The sequence below is a fragment of the Copadichromis virginalis genome, linkage group LG22, assembly GCF_057382275.1.
Source record: "Copadichromis virginalis isolate Kocher_CV1m ecotype Utaka linkage group LG22, C_Virginalis_male_GT1.1, whole genome shotgun sequence".
NCBI lineage: Eukaryota > Metazoa > Chordata > Actinopteri > Cichliformes > Cichlidae > Copadichromis > Copadichromis virginalis.
In genome coordinates this window covers 19,950,063-19,966,978 of record NC_140638.1, presented here as the reverse complement: position 1 = coordinate 19,966,978, position 16,916 = coordinate 19,950,063, and the positions used below count along the sequence as shown (strand labels likewise).

General features: G+C 40.9%; 2 protein-coding genes across 2 annotated transcripts; one reads left to right on the top strand and one right to left on the bottom strand.

Annotated features, from left to right (window-relative positions):
* Positions 1-1,406: 1,406 nt before the first annotated feature.
* Positions 1,407-2,821, bottom strand: LOC146683249 (uncharacterized). The gene is made up of 3 exons (XM_085445541.1): positions 2,666-2,821; positions 2,122-2,217; positions 1,407-2,033 (listed from the first exon to the last, which is right to left on the bottom strand). The coding sequence occupies exons 1-3, from the start codon at positions 2,819-2,821 to the stop codon at positions 1,407-1,409; spliced, it is 879 nt and encodes a 292-aa protein (XP_085301667.1).
* Positions 2,822-6,708: 3,887 nt separating this feature from the next.
* On the top strand, positions 6,709-7,799 carry LOC146683248 (uncharacterized). Its single transcript, XM_085445645.1, has 3 exons — positions 6,709-6,903; positions 7,012-7,104; positions 7,185-7,799. Exons 1-3 carry the CDS (start codon positions 6,709-6,711, stop codon positions 7,797-7,799), a joined length of 903 nt encoding a protein of 300 aa, XP_085301771.1.
* The last annotated feature ends 9,117 nt before the right edge of the window (positions 7,800-16,916 follow it).

The window sequence follows — 16,916 nt, the reverse complement described above, 5'->3', positions numbered from 1 at the left end:
ATTCAGTTACTACACTCTAATTCTGTGATCCCACTCTACTGCACACAATTCAGCTACTTCATTTACTTCAGTACTACTCCCAGAGAAGCTCCCAGGTAACCTACAAGGGACAGCATGACCAGGGTTAAAATATCACTGGCACAATCACTAAAATAACACAGAAAAAAAGGAAAAAGAAACAGTTAAAAAAAATTCCAGTGGAAAATATTCGACACTTGACTGGAATTTCAAAAGAAACAACAGTTAGAATCATGCACAGCATTAACACAACAAACATGAAAAAAAAAATTGAATTTGAATTGCATTAATGCATCAAACATGTTCAATAATTAACAAACTCCCCATAGTTCAGGCAGCTACAGGTCAAGACTCCCGAGTGCTTTAACATTGATCTGTATAAATACAAACACAATGGTACGTTACTGACACTAGTTTGTCTTGTTTTTTTTCCTTAAAGTTTATGACATACCTTCAAGAAAATCATACAGCCCCCAAGTTATCAGTTAATCACCTATAGTGACTCATGTAGCCTTAGAAGAGACATTTACTGCACATAGCTTAGAGGACTGTGTTGAATCAACCCGTACGCTGAGCAAGACAAAAGCCTGCTACACCTGGTGGATGGCCTTTTGTTACCCAAGCACCTTCCCTTTAATACGCCCACTATTCTCAATCACTATTCTCCATAGGACATTCTAGGGAGCTGGGCATTCCCGTACACTACACATGCCATGTTCAAAACAATGGTTTACAATTCCCCTAATAATTATACTTTGTAACTTGTACAGTGAAGAACAAAAAAATATAGTAAGACAACATAGTATTTACAATACAGTAAAATATGCCCGCTACCACAATGTCCAGCTAGCTTATCCTGCCTTTTCCTGAGAATTGTACCCACAATCCTCTGCATCAGGTACACATACATCAAGAGAGGCAGAGTTCAGGGCACAATCTTGAGAATGTAATGATTTCATAAGGGCAGAAAGATCTAAACACAGACTGGAGCAGTTCAAAGGATTTTTTACAACATGGAAATTTGGCAAAGGGGTTACCTTCAGAGCTACAAGGCTCACAGATGACGGGGCTGGCAGGGAAGAAATCCAAGGTTTCTGAATCAAAGTCGAATTAAGTCGAAGTGGGTACTGGGTAAATCCTACTGAGCAGACAACACACCAGGAGCTTCCTGGAGACGAGAAGTTGCCTGTTTTCTGTCCCTGTCCTAGCTTCAAACGTGACCGCTAGAGAGGGCAGAACAACCTAGTGAAAATCAAGGGGAGAAACTGTTTCTTAAATATTCCAGGTGAGTGGTTTGCTGGTAACCGCAAATCCAGAGGCATCTACAAATGACTGAGCACAGAAGAGGAGAGATGTAGGGAGGGAGAAACAGAGGGTGGGGAGAAGGATTACAACCAAAAACCTCGAGCATCATGCATGAATGCTGGTACAGATGTTGCATAACTGCCATGTGGGGTGGCGTAATAAGAGGCACTGGGTCTGGGGAAGGCTGTGGGCTCAGGGTAAGTAGGCATCGTCTTGATGGGGTGAACAGCTCCACATCCAAAATAACCTCTGCCATCAGCTAAGTAGATGGGGGAAGTTACAGCTGCAGCTTTTAGGGCGAGAGACTCCCGAGAGTCGCAGCTGAAGCTTCTCTTTGTTCCAGCTTGTTTGGACGGTGTATAATAAGGCGGCTGTTCCACTCTGAGAGGAACACCAGAGAGAGGAGAAGCTCCGGGGTTCTGAGCAGAGTGTTCATCAGTTTTTAGGAGGGAATCAATGGAGAAAGGACCTCTGAACTTCACCTCACGCTGGATACGAACAGATCTGCGAGCTTCAAGTTCATGGGAGCTGGGAGTTGCGCAATGCTGCGATTGTTTGCTCAGGTTCTCCTTTTGCATCTTGCAGGCCAGTTCGGGGAAGAGCTGCAGGATGCCTCTAAAGTGCCGGCGCATCATCTTCGCTGTGATCTGAGTCAAGTCCAACTTCCAGTAGTTTCTCTTACTATTGAGTGAATATGGCACAATTGGAACCTGAAAAAAATATCTCAGTCAACTGAACAGAAACTTGCTTCTCGAAGTAGTTCTTACAACATCATTTATTAAATATGTAAAATCTTACCTTGACAAAACATTTGTTTGTTGATAAACAAACTCTGACGTTGTTCTCAATAGATTTTTGATCCTCAGAGAAGAACAGGGTCAGCTTGTCCATCAGCTGCACATACATCACAATGCAGGTTAGTGCTTGACATGTGAAAGACATTACTGTTGAGCATAGCAATTTCAAATCCCCACTATCTTATGTTTTTAGATTCTCCTCATGAGGTATTTAGAAAAAAAATGACCTTTCCTGTCTGACTGATTGGGAGGGAAAAAAAGCCAATCCACGACCTCTCGTCTGTTTTATTTACATGCAGCTTTATTGCTACTCTTTGCCTATTTCCAGTTCTACTTTCATTTTGAAGCAAACAAATTTCTGGTCTAGTTTCTTGCCATTGCACTCTCTTTTTTATAGCATTTCCTACTGCTGGTTGCAAGCAACCACCCTTCTGTTTCCTGCTTACATCAGCACACACAGGCCGTGTACAGCAGCAATCAACATGATAGCGAAGAAAAAAAGGGTGCAGAGTGCAAATAGCTTTGTAATTCTGAATCTTTGTTACCTGAGTAAAGGTGAGCATCTTGTCTGGAGCATCATGAAGAACAATGGCAATCTTAGCCAGGTAGGTGGTGGTGTTGCTGAGCAGAGCCTTCTGAGCACTGCTGGCCGGATCCGAGAGAGACAACGGACTGCCCAAGTTCCCTGTCTGGTTCTCCATCTCGTTTGCTGGAGAGTAAAGCTCTGCACAGGAGAGTGTTGTCGCAGTCCTCACTTGGTGATGATGTGTCCCTGAAGTGGTCAGCCCAGGCTATATGTCTTGCTGGAACAATTCATTAGGGTGTTCCTGACGATCGCCTTTTCATGTGAAGATGAGTCGTTAATGTTGGAGGAGCAGCCACTGCGGTAATCCTAAATGTGAATAAGGCCATCAGGTTGTCCATGTTCACGCTTTAGGAGATTTCTTAATTTTCTTACTGATTTGAGGCCTTCTTGTTCAAGACATCAAGTAGAGACCGTCTATGATGGATGTTTGAATCAAAGTTTGCTGAAGGCTACATCTTTAGAGGCTTAAACAACCCTCCTTGTTAACAAATATAAAAATCACTGGAAGACCGAGGCTGTGTGGGTGAGGTGATATCGCTGTCACTGCTATTCATTAGTTAAAATGGCTCACTATCACAAACAGTGTGTCTAATTTGAATGTGACTAGAAAGAGTATAAAGTTACATTCCAGCGGTTTACGACTCGGGTGGGAAGAAAGTCTGGGCCTCTGACACATTTAGGTCAGTGCACTCAAAAGATTTCTTCAGCACTAACACAGTTTTTATTTCTACATGAATTCATGTTAGATGACAAAGATTATGTTAACGCTATTAAATAACTTTTCTTAATACTAATAATTATAACAGTCATCTGCTTATCCCTATTGTCACTGTGTGAGAGGGGTGCTACTTCCAGGGCAGTTTCCATACCTTTACAGAGCCGAGACAAGGAGACAGACAACATTTCACACTATTTTTCACCAATCTTGAACTAACAAATAACCTATTATACATGTCAACACAACACAGACTGCCTTAAGGTTTTAACCTGGAACCTTCCCAACATGTGGCAACAGTGCTAAATGGTGCACTGCTGTGCAATCCATTCAATTTATTATCTTTGACATTTAGAATATTATCTAATATAATATTTCTCTCTCCTCCTGTCATTGTCCCCAAACCTCATCACCATAGAGACTACACCATAGAAACAAAAGTTAAAACAAATTAAACATTCAAAATTCACAAAGAAAGACTCATAATACCCCGAACTACACCTAAATAAATTAAAGGTGGAGTATTAAAAATTATGTTACAGTCAGTAGATGCAGACTGTGTGGAGTGGAGAATAGAGGACGCAAATACAGACAAAACAAAGTGTAGAAACAAACTTAAAATTAACTGAAAGCGAGCCATTTATTAAAGGCTGGTTTTAGCTGCATGAAACAAGTTGCAAAGGCAAAACTAAACACTTAGTTCACCCAGTTTAGGTTAAGGCGAAACATAAAAAACCATGAACATGGAAATCCTGACAGGAAAAACCTGAAATGTGACGACTTAGCATGAATACATGAAAACCCTGGAGAGCATGGCAGAATAGCAGGACAAACAGACAAGGACTAAATACACACATTTAGGTGATCAGGGGAAGTGGAAAGACACGGTGGAAACAGCTGATTAGCTTGAACATAATGATGCCACAGTGGAAGTGAAACTAGAAACTGAACATGGAAACACCAGATTCTTCACAATAAAACAGGAAACATAATGAGAGGCAGACAACATGGAACACGCAGACATGAAACACATGGCAGACTAAAACATGCACTATAAACACACAGAGGAAACAACGGTACTGGAGATGAGACAGACATACAGTAACCAAAACAGAACATAGCTGCGGAAAAACACACATGACGGGCGGAAAGGAGCACGAGGGAAAACATGTAAACAAGAGGAGAAGATGGGAGACAACGACATTACTGAAACACATGAAGGGCACGGAAGACAAACACAAGGGGTGAAGACACAAGGAGAATCTAATAGATAATAAAGTATAACAGGGCAAGGAAGGCAAAATAGAAATGAGCTTAGATTACTAAATGAGACTTATACATAAACAATGAATATCAAAATATAAGAAAACGTAATACACTGGGTCAAATGACCCAGGACCGTGACACAGTCTAAGTTTGTGTTAATATGATTTAATAATTGATCAACACAGTGATTTACTTGGCCTTTCAGAGACCTTGTAATAGCTGGATGAATATATGTTAGTTGAAATTAATCAACACCCCAGAAACAGCACTAATAAAGGTTACAAGTTATATTCCTATGGGCTTTAACAGTGGACTCAACTTTGTGCTTGTCCTGTTAGACCTCAGTGCAGCACTTGATTCCACCAATCACAAAGATTTGGTGCAGCGATTAGGACACACTGTGGGTGTTAAAAGAAATGTGGTAGTCACAAAGTTCCCCAGAGTTTTGTCCTTTTTAGCTTCTTTCTGTTATTGCTATAATAAATAAAGCTACATTTAATTGAATATGGTAAAAGTAGCTCCTGGATAAACATTTTCACCTAAATTCAGATCTAAATTCAGTGTATATTTATTCAAATTAACCACAATCAGCACCTTGGCTGGGTTGTGTGGACAAGGATGTATGACTATGAAATACCTGAAACAATGACCTCAGGTTATACCAGTGAAGATGAGTCTGTCTTAAAAACCTTCTTCGTTATTAATAAAGGAATAACTCTAAGAAATGTCATGAATTAGTCAGCTGAGAATTTGCACTTTGTATTAGTAGAAACCCTTTTTTATTGCTCTTTCACAACAGAAGGACATATTTTATTGCCTCTTATTGTTTCCCCCAATGCTTCAGTCCCTCTCTGAATAACTGTATCAGAATTGGTCTGTGTATGATGCTGTATGATGTGTAAGCTTGTTTTCTCCAAATTATCTTTTTTATCTTTTCTAAAATACATGTGGAAATCTTGAGGGTCAGCAGGGTTTTACAGATCCCTTGGTGAGTCTGTTCCTTGGACCAGACCCCAGAGCAGCTGAATAGCACACCTTTAATCAGAGACAAGTGAAAACACATGGGTCAGGGTTGCAGCCTTACAACCATCCACCAGAGTAAAGCTGTAATCCTGCTTTCAGTGCAGGTTATGGGTGGAGGAATCTGAAAAGGGGTCGTTGATTTAAATAACGACTGTGGAGCAAAAGGCTGCTGGTTTGACTTTAAATGAGAGGTGCAGTAAATTGTACTGTTAGCATGTGAATAGATTGCTTATTGGTTTGACAACTTTACTCGATTATGTATTCTGTGTAATTGAACCACCAGCGTGCATGTGGTGTGTCTCAAATCAACTTTAGAAACTAAACTAAGTGTAAGGAGAAACGACTATAGGTGAGGGGAAGATTTTCTGAAATTAACCTTCAGCTGCTGGAAGGCTGTTCCTCTACGTTGAAACAACTTTCAAAGTGAGTTCTGTGCTGCTAGGTTTGTATTTAATTAAAAGGTTGGCTACTTCTGAGGCGACGCAACGTGGCGAAGACAAAAAGAGTGTTACAATCTAACCAGAGCATTTCAATGCAGTTTCTGTTCACAATTTAATTTACTCAACACATTTTTGCCAGGTTTTAAGTTCATGTTACTGGACACTTAAGTCATAGCAAAATTAAACATTCCTCAAAACAAGACAAATTACTTCAAGTTAGTTTTTTCTTATCAAGAAGAATTTGAGTTATTTGCACAATTTCAGTGCTACACTAATGGCAAAAAATTGTGTTTTCCTTTTAGTCTAATTTTGCTGATTTGGTTGAGGTCTGAAGTTTTAACAGTTCTGTAAATGAAAAGTTTAGTATTAAATGTTTATGAATGTTTCAATGAAGTTTAATAAACTTCATTGAAACATTCAGCATGGAGCCAGACTCCAGCACTTGTGGACCTGGTTTATCATCTTATAAAAAACATGCTCATTTGCCTGAAGTTGTCCACCCTGAAATCCCCTTTTTGTTCCAGAGCTGACCGCTTCAGGTGCAAACTGGTAAAGTTTATGACGACACTGAAAGGGACTCGACTTGACTCTCCAAAGAAGATGCAGGACAAAGATGAGAAGTCTGGAGATGACAAATCTCTGACTGATCTATCTAACCCTCTGAGTGCGTTCTGTAGCAAAAATACCACTTACCTGGCTAAGCTTGCCATCCTTCTCCAGTATTCTCCACATAAGATGCTGACTTTTACTCAGGTAAGAAATAAGTGTGGTGTTTATTGTTGCTGCTGTTATGATAAATGCAAACACCCAATATGAAACACAAGTTTCCATTTTAAAGCCTTCCACTTGATGTTCTTATAGATGAAAAACAAGATTTCAGTGATTGATAAGGATGAAAGGAATGCTTACAACAACATCAGTTGGTATTTAACAGGTTACAAATGTTTCGTCAAGGTAAGCATCTTTTCCAAAATTTATTTAAATCAAACACACAAAGGGCTGTAAATATAACTCGTGTACTGTTTGCTTTTCAGATTCTAGTTCCGGGCACAATGAATCGTGAGCTTGTGTACTGGATGCTGGACTGCAGGGAGATAACAACAGAGATGGTGCATGAACACTTCTTGGAAATTCTCCATCTCTTCCCTGTTCTGGTCTCCAGACTGGAGACCAAGAACCTGAGCTGTCCGCCTAGGCCTCTCCACTCTCTAGAGCCCGCACCACGCAGTACTGCTCAGATCAAACCTGAGGTGAAGTTTAATGGCCCTTTCTCTATTGACTCAATCCTGAAGAGAGACTTCACCTCTGCTCAAGCCTACACTCCCACACTCAGTCTGCCAGTCCGGGTGGAGCACTTTACTCAGCCTACACAGCGACGAACTGGGACAAAAAGGTGCTTCGGCTGGGACACAGATCAGCATCTCATCCTACAAGCTTCAGCTGGATGTTCTCCTGTCTGCACGGGAGGGGGCAGCACACACCACTGGGCCACTGCTGATGGAACTACTACACCCGTCAAACGGATACCTGTGTATTCTGTTCCCTCGCTCCAGGTTCACCCGGGAGCTGTCCCTTTGTTTACCAGCCCGCAGAGCAGTGGCCTCACTTACGCCCTTCCAGCACTTACCCCCGGTGTTCCCCGTTTTTGATAGTTAAAAAAAAATCTTCCTATTAAAATACACTTTCATGTTTTGAAGGGGATATGCTAGTTTATTGGAAAAAACAGAAATATGGCTTTATATCAAAGTGGGCATGTAGTTTAATGTCGAGTGTTTGTAATATGTCTTTATTTTTGGCTGTAGACTTTTTAGTTGTAGATAATTGATGGTTTAGGGAAAATACTGATGTTTCCTGGAGTTAAAAAAAAAAAAAATTGTGGCTTATCACGGTTTTTTGTGATTGCGGCCACTACGTTTTATACATGTCTGAAGTCACTACAGACTGACCACAAGGGGGCAGTAGAGTTTTACTTTGAACTCCCAAACGCACTACCTTGTATTAAAATCAACACAATTAAGTGGGGGGTTTTTTTTTATACCTATATATTTGTCCATTTTGTGGTGTTTAATGCAGTTTTGCTGACCATTACAACAGTCTTTATTACACTACAGAAGATATTCTAACAGAATGCATAGACAATGCTTTGTTAGGTTGTGAAAAATTTAATGTCTGTAAGTGGGGAAAAATCTAGATACAATGAATCATGCAAGATATCAGGTCTTTCATTTGTTCCCAGAGGTTGCATAGTTGGTTGAGTTGGGCAAATATGCAGCGCATGAAATCTGTTTGCTTTTCTATTTTCAGCACACATGACCTGCACCTTGCTGAACCATAACCTAGCCGGCAATGTGATTAGCATGGTTAACACTGGAGGTTGCTAGAGTAGTATGCTTTGAAATGTTTTTGTTTTTTTTAAGAGGGAAAAAGACCATAACGTGAAAGCATGTGCCCTGTGCAGTCATGTCAGTAGCCAGCAATCAGGTCACTGAGGTCTGGGACTGAGAAGCTCTCGTTTAGCCGAGCGCATGCTTAGGTCAGTTTGGACTTGTGAATTAGCGTCCACGTCAGGCAAGAGTTCTGGAATGGGCCAAAAGGGCAGGTGCAGCCCCTTGCATCTGCACTCTGAAAATGCATTACATTGCAGCAGGTGTCCATGTGTCAGATGTCAAGCTTTCTACCTTTTAATGGAGGGAACTTGAGAAAAACAGTGTTTTGGTCACAAATCACCGAAACATAATTAATGCATACAACATGATGCAAGCAGCTTGCATACTTTTCAGTGCGGTAAGGAAAGAGATCCACCCTTTGCCATTATTCACCCTGACCCTGCAGCTTCAAACAGGCTGTGGGCTGCAGAGTGGATTTTAGTTCAGACATGTACAATAGAACATAAAAAGCAAAGAATCAGGGATTATGAGTGTCCTACTCTACATTGTTTTGACACAAACCGTGCAGTACAAATGCTCAAGGGTACACAATCCTTGTACTAGTGATTGAAACTGAAGGTCAAGCAGGACAGTATTTCAGTCTCCACCACCATGTCCTACTGTAAGGACACCAAGTCGTGCAGATTATGCAAGTCATGAGCCCAGGCAGGACGGGTGCTGCGTGACCCTCTCAAACGCGATGCTTCCAAACAGCTTTTTTTGGGAACAGGTGAAGCGTGACTGTAAAAGGATGTGCAAGCAGTTGAGATTGCCAGAAATGTTTTGAGTTTTAACTGAAGAAAGCCCACATGGAACCATGAAGGTAGTGAAGGTGGTGTTTTTATTTCGACATTTAGGTTTTTGCTGTAAACTATGACAGAACACAAGAATTGTGCAGATTCCTGACACAGCAAACATTTAATATCAGGTCAACAATAAAAAACTGCATCCTCTTCAAATGAAGAACATTTACGACATAGCCTTTAAAGTAAAACAGTAAACAAGTATTTGTCCTCTTCCTGATTTTGATTTAGTTTTTTGCATATTTGTCACAATTTTAAAATGAAAAAAGCAATCCAAACCTAACTGGCCCTGTGTTAAAAAGTACTGTCCCCCTGTTAAACGATGAATGATGAAATGATGATTAATCACATTTCTTGGAATGCAAGAAACCGATTTCACTGGAAAACACGCAGTCTTGATTACTGCCAAATCTGATAGAACCTGTCTGACAAAGCATGACAAAAGATCTCAAAAAGCAACACATCAAACTTGATCTAAACAAACTCAATCATTGACATCTATGAAAAGGGTTATAAAGCCTTTGGAACTCCAGTGAACCAGAGTGAGAGCCATTATTCACCAATGGAAAAAACTTGGAATGGTGGTGAATCTTCCTGGGATTAGCCGGCCTGCTAAATTACTCCAAGAGCACATTGAATACTCATCCATGAGGTCACAAAAGAAGCCAGGACAACACCTCAGTTAAGGTCAGTGCTCATGATTCATCAATAAGAAACAGACTGGGCAAAAAATAACAATAATGGGAGAATTCCATTATTTGTTTGCCAAAAAACATCTTGATGAACACCAAGACTCTTTACTTTGTGGAGAGACAAAAGCTGAACCTTTTGGAAGGTTTGAGTCTCGTTACATCTGAAATAAAACTAACACAGCATTTCATGAAAAGAACATCACGGTGGTCGTGTGAGGGTCTGGAGCTGCTTTGCTGCTTCAGGATGACTTGCAGTAATTGATGGTACCATGAATATCTGACTATGGATTCATACCCTGAATGCCAATAGCACCTTGGTCATGCAGCAGGAAAGTGATCTGAAACGCACCAGCAAGTCCACCTCTCAAGAGCTCAGCGCTAACAAAACAAAGGTTTTGGAGTGGCCTAGTCAAAGGCCAGATTTAAAAGCAATCAAAATGCTTTAATATGACCTTAAACAGATGTTCATGCACCAAACCCTGCAATGTAGCTGCAAAGAAGAGTGGACCAGAATTCCTCCACAGCGATGTGAAACATCGGTGTCAGTCATCACAGATGTTGGATTGCAGTTCTTGCTGCCAAGGCTGGCGCAACCAGTTATTACTCTTCGGGTTCAATAAGTTAATGAAAGCATCATTTCAAAATTGCATTTTTTATTACTAAGGTTGCCTTTGTCTAATTTTTAAATAGGTATGTTGATATGAAACTTGAGAAATATTAAATAAAATACTAATCAGGAAGGGCATTATGTACTTTTTCACACCTTTGTATCTCCATCCTGAATCATCAGCTTGGCAAGAACTCTGTTTTAGGGCTTACGCAGCGCTTTTGAATTACAAACTTATCAGATGGACTGAATGATCAACTAATACCCCCTACTTGGGGAATTTCTAGCAGATATCATCGGAGCATGTGAGTCGAGGGCAAACTGAGGGAGGTCTGTCATGAGACAAGAATTTAGCGAACAGAGGCACAAGGAAGAGGAGTTGGCTGAGCTCAGCATTTGGCAGTGAATGCCCACAACAGAACCTCCACCCTGTGGGATTACTAGTGGACGACCTAGATTGCGACACAGTCCTCCATCTTTTTTTTTTTGCCCTCGCTCCCTCCTCTGACTGGTCAACAGAGATTACACTCAGAGAATGAGCCTGGCAGTCAGACAGAATCACTAAGCATGTGACTGAGTGACACACAGAGGGACGGGAGACAAAACAGCATTTCTCTTTCTTCACTGCCTCACATCTCTTCCCTAATTTATGCTTCATTTTGTGCACTTTGTGTTTTTAAGCTCCGGATTTTACAACAACAGACAAAGTTTCATATGAATATCAAACAAAAAAAACAAAACAAAATACAAAAGGAGTGGCAAGATTTGTTATAAGTGCACAGTGAGAGGAAACTGGAGCTCGTCAGCCCGTCGACTGTGAAAGATTAACTTGCAGGTTTCTGTTTACTGATTGAGTAAACTGGTTCAAGCTTTAATCCCCTGAACGGTATATCGTGCAGAGAATCCTCACCGGCATATTAAACTAGTACTGATACGTTGATCTCTGGGTGTCGAGGACTTCCTTACTTTACACTAATGTAACATATCGGATCACACACACATACCAATCCCACCAAGCTGTGAAGATTTGTTTCACTAACAAAACCAAACTGCATGTCTGTGTGTGTGAGGATGCACCGGATTAATCTCCACACGGTTTTTCTGCCGCTTGTTTACAAGTAGGCCAGGACACATGGCCGCTCCACTAGGGGAAAATGAGCTAATATTAGCCCTCATACATCCACATCCTCTCATAAGACTGCCTGCCTCTAGTGTATTACACAAATATTTTACTGTCATTATTGCTTAATGCCTTAGTTTTTCCATTAAAGACTACTAAACCTACTTAACTGGGCAGATCAGTCACACCATTCAAATGGCTCTGTAATAGTCAGCTGTTTGTTTTTATTTTGGGGGTTTTCACTGGTTTGTCTGTAATAGTGTGTCAAACTAATTTTTCACTGTGGGCCAACTACAACCCAAGCAGGTCGGACCAATTCATTTCACTTCAGCTCACTTTATTTCATTTATATAGCAACAAATCACAACTGTAACCTCAAAGCCAGCAAAACCCCCCTTTCTGTAAGTTTAAAGACATTAACTAATTGCTGAGTTAATATTATTTTTTATTAGTTAATACTAGTTTCTCTAGATAATAAAGAAATGCTTCTTTAGTAAATGAAAGACATGTACCAGCACTATAGTGTTGTGAGAAATAATTAAAAAAAAATACAGAAATGTTATTGTTTTCTGTTACTTATTACTTCAGTGTAGTATCAATGTAGCAAAAGCTGTAAAAGAAAATACAGTGCAATGCAATGCAAAGGGGCAAGACTGGAGTTTTTGCAGGGTTGATTCTGGACCCTGGGCCTTATTTTTGACACCCATGGTTTATAATAATAAATCATATAGCATCTTTACATGAGATAGGCTGTTTCAAAGTTGAGGTTAGGTGAGGCTACATTACACCCCTGTCACTATCACTGATTTCACACGTGTGGGACTAAAAAACCCTCGAGGTTTGCGTCGCCTTTTCCTGGAGCTTCGCCCCTTTTCGAACCTCTCTGAAGTTTAGCAGAGAGCAGCTGATGAGTCCTCTGAACCTGCTCGTCGTCCCGACTAAGCAGCTACTGAGGTTTCCTGAAGGTGTGTCACTCTGACGTAAGAGGATAAATATGCACAACGTAGACATCCTTTCACAGCGCTGGGCAGTCACGTCGCACTCGTCTTCCTCGTCTGGGGTCACGCCTAGCTCCGCCCACAGCAGCTGGCGTCACCCTCGAAGCACTTTGTCATCCTGTCGGATCAGCCCGCGGAGATGCGCTGCAGACAGGGTAGAAAACAAAACAAAACACCCATATGCGGATATTTTGGTCATGCCCCTGTTTAACCTGTGACTGTTTGTTTATGTTGTGCACTGATTCTTGTGAAAGTGAAGCAAGCACAAGCTTTGTTTGTATGGACTACACAGAATTACGCAGACGTTTAAAAAGATGTAAACAATAGGCCTTAACCTACATTTTATTAAAATAAATATTCCTAATCTTTCATTTTTCTGTGTGAATTGTGTGAAAAGCGGTGACCAAATGCAGTGTTTAGCACTACAGGAAGTTGTGAAAGTCTTGAGTAGTGCTTTATTTCTTGTCTTGAGCAATAGTTCTTCAGGATTTCTGAAGGTCTTTCAAAGTTTTTTATTTCGACATTGGCTGCTTTTCAGTCCCGTCCTTGTACCTGACCATTTCAGAGGTATGTTGTTTTTGTTTGGTAAGCCAATCGACCCTGACCTTTGAACCATTCAAGCATGAAAAGGGCACCCAACTCAAGGAACCAACCAGCATTGTGATACACACGACAACATAACAAGCAAAAGACAAGTTTTAAACTGTATTTTCAGAAACGTTTTTCTACTAATCTGTTTTTTTGTTGACAAAAATGAGAAATGTATTGTTTAAGAGGCATAAAATAGTATTTTTGCAACCAGCAAGATGATCCTTAAAGAGCTGTTAGCCAAAAACAACAACAACATAAAAAAAACCCCCAAACTTGGCATGATGTGGAGTTTGTGCTTAAATAATGAGGAAACTAGACAGGTGGAGGACAAAAGAAGAATTGTTAGGCCTGAAAAACTACCTACAACAGATGAACAGTATCTGAAAGTCATGTCCTTAAGAAAGTGGGAAAAAAATCCAACAAACATCTGACATGGGACCTAAGAAATGCCGTTCACATGAGCCAACTGCTGTTCACTGAAGCCCCATTTCTTAGGGTCTTTGACCTACAATAAAAGTGCCCACTGTGGTTGTGATTTTGAGCTACATAAATAAAATGGTCTCAGTGGACGGCTGTAAAGATGCCATTCTTGAGGAAGGGAAACAGGGAATAAAGGCAGAGGTATTCCACATTATACAAGAACTGGACTGAAAATCAGTGGCAACAGATCTGATTGGGTGATGAATCCAAATTTGACATTTTTCCTTGAAATCATTACATGCATAACTTCATGGCTTCATGAGTGTGGTAAAAAAAAAAAGTTACAGCATTATGTTGTTCAAACACAAGTTCCTTTTATTCATGTTAATGATTTTCATGTCTTCAGTCAGACTTGCACACAGCAGCAGTGGAGAGTGCCACGGTGGGTGGGCAAGTGGGTCAAGTCACATATTATGTGAGTTCAAAGTTTTCTCATGAACACATGGGGGACGTGCTATACGGACACGTTTGTGTTAGTGTTACTGCTTTTCAGGACTTTTCTCCTCTTTACTTTTTCAGTTTCAGTTTAGTCGTTGAGGCCTGACTTTACAGTTTGGTGGATCCAGTGCAGAAGTAAAGCATGACTCCATGGGTCTTTGTTTTTAAAAAAATTTGACTTATCAGAGAAAAGGCTCTGGGGAGGACACCTGTTGCAAGGGGCATATTAGCAGAAAAACCAATGTCCCCATTGTCTCAGGAGCTTGGAAAGAAAGTCCAACTGGTGCCAGCTGGTGGAGAGCTCTCCACCAGTTGCTCTTAGAACTGAAGAAGCTTCTCGGATGAGAGGTGAAATGTCTTCAAGAAACTTAAAGAAGTCCAGACGCTTTTCTTTCCAATCTCCTTAAACTACAGTGACCTGGATAACCGAGAACCTTCAGACAAAGTCCCCATTCCATGTGCTAATTGCACGTTCAAGTCCTTTGCACCTCATAGTACTTTTAAAATAACTTTTATCAACAGTACTGAGCATAGCACTGACCTTTGATTTACAGCGGTCATATTTTGGCAATACATGACATGCTTTTTTCAAGGGCGGTGTTTGTTTATCCTCACCGTGTGCCTAACAAGGGATCATTAACATCTGGGCTATTTGGGTCACCTCCTCATTCTCCTTGGTTTACCCACTCCAGAACTGACAATCATTGATCTGAAAACATGGCAGACAATTTTCTCCTTCAAGTAGTCATGTGTAATTTAGCCAGCGCCGAGTTAATCAATTGTAAATTTTCCATTACGCGTGAGGGCACGTGCTTAACCAAAACAACCTTCAGACACAGAGCCATGCAAGAGTCTCCTTTTAAAGGTTTGCCATCAACTTTTAAGTACCCTGTAAAGCTGTTTGGCTAGTTGGGAAATATATTCTTTGTTTTCATGCCGCAAGATGGGTGAGAGTGTCATTGCATCTCTTGTAGATGTTTTTTTAAATATATATCAAAGCAGCCAGACATTTCGCCCGGCTTTGTCAGAAGATAACAAAATCCCCGCATGTTTCTTAAAGAGGAGTCGAAATTTCCTGCAATTGCCACTGGTTGCCTGACAAGACTAGACTAGCCTTAAAGGTGTGAGTTGGAAGACCACTTTGGGTTTAGCTTTTACATCCTATACAGCCTTGAAACTATATAGCCATGTCCACTATTTCCAGTGGTGGTAGATAGTGAACACGGCTCTGACTTTTGACATGAGGTGAATGAGGTGCGTTCTCTAAATAGTCACAATTTTGAGTCAGTGCAGTCCATAATTTCTTTAATTCCCACACCAGTGACCCTCACCTACTTTCCATTCTACTGATGCCTATATCAACAGCTACACCCATCCATCCTTTCCTTATCTATATTGCTGGACACCACCTTAACCACAACCCAGTTATCCAAGCAGCCGTGCACTCTGTTTATATATAAACACAGTTTTCCTGTTGCGCATCAACTTTTCCTGTGTGAAGGGCAAGTTAGAGCTGAAACCCACCCGCAACACAGCAGGGGCTGTTATCACAGTCTCCCCTCAGTATGCCACAGACCACAGACCCTCCCATTAAAAGATATTACTCCAGCCATTACCTCCAACAATACTTGCAAACTTACTAAGTAATTAAATTGTGCAGTGGAATGAATATCTGCCCAACAGTCCGCATGCATCCCTTTAGTGGGGTGCAGTCTTGCCTGCCAGCTAATATCCTGGCATTCTGACCTCACATATTTTACTCAGGAACCAAAACACAGGCTGGTTAAGGTGCAGTTTCCACTTTAGCGAGCGGTCCAACTTTGTCAGTCGAGGCTGATCTGTGGCTGTTGCTGGAATGTGATGCTGCTGCCAAGATTCACTGTAAAAAAAAAAAATAGAAGAAGAATTAGGTGGGATTTCCACATTCCTGAAAAAGTTACATTTGTGGGAGAGACGCCATGTAATAGAGCGCAAGAGGCAACAGAGACGCTTTAAAGGGGTTGCACCAATCCTAAGCCTGTACACAACTGCGATTTAAGTGTGGCACTGTGTGAAAACCCACTGAGAGTGTTACTGCAGCTTTGTTTAGCTGTGTCATCAGTACTGGCATGTTTACTGTGTCTAAACTTGGTGCTGGCGATAAAGATATTAGGCCTATGATGGAGAGCTTGACGAACAGTGACTGTGGCTTTGAGGGGATTAGGGTTAGCTCAATTACGCTCACTGTTTGCATCTTGTTCTGTATGAACCGAGTGTACTCAGGTACGTGCTTGTGCTTCATATAAACGATTTTTAAACGAGCTGCATAGTTGGGTAGCCACTGTTTTGCCTTTTGTTAATAATTTAATGAAATTATGGTTGACTTTAAAGGGCAGTGCACATAACTGGTTATTTGTTAAACTTGATATGTTACCAGTCTTGTGCTTTCGGCTTGTGTAGATAAAAGCCAAAGGTTGCTGATTCCATTTTTAAGAGTGGGACAAACATTGTGGTTTGTCCCACTCCTTTGAGAATGAGTCAGCTGACTGTCTGGTTGTGACTTTCTCTATGTGACTAAACTACTTTCAACAATGTCTGACAAACGGCTTTCGTGTAAGAAGACTGCTCCTTC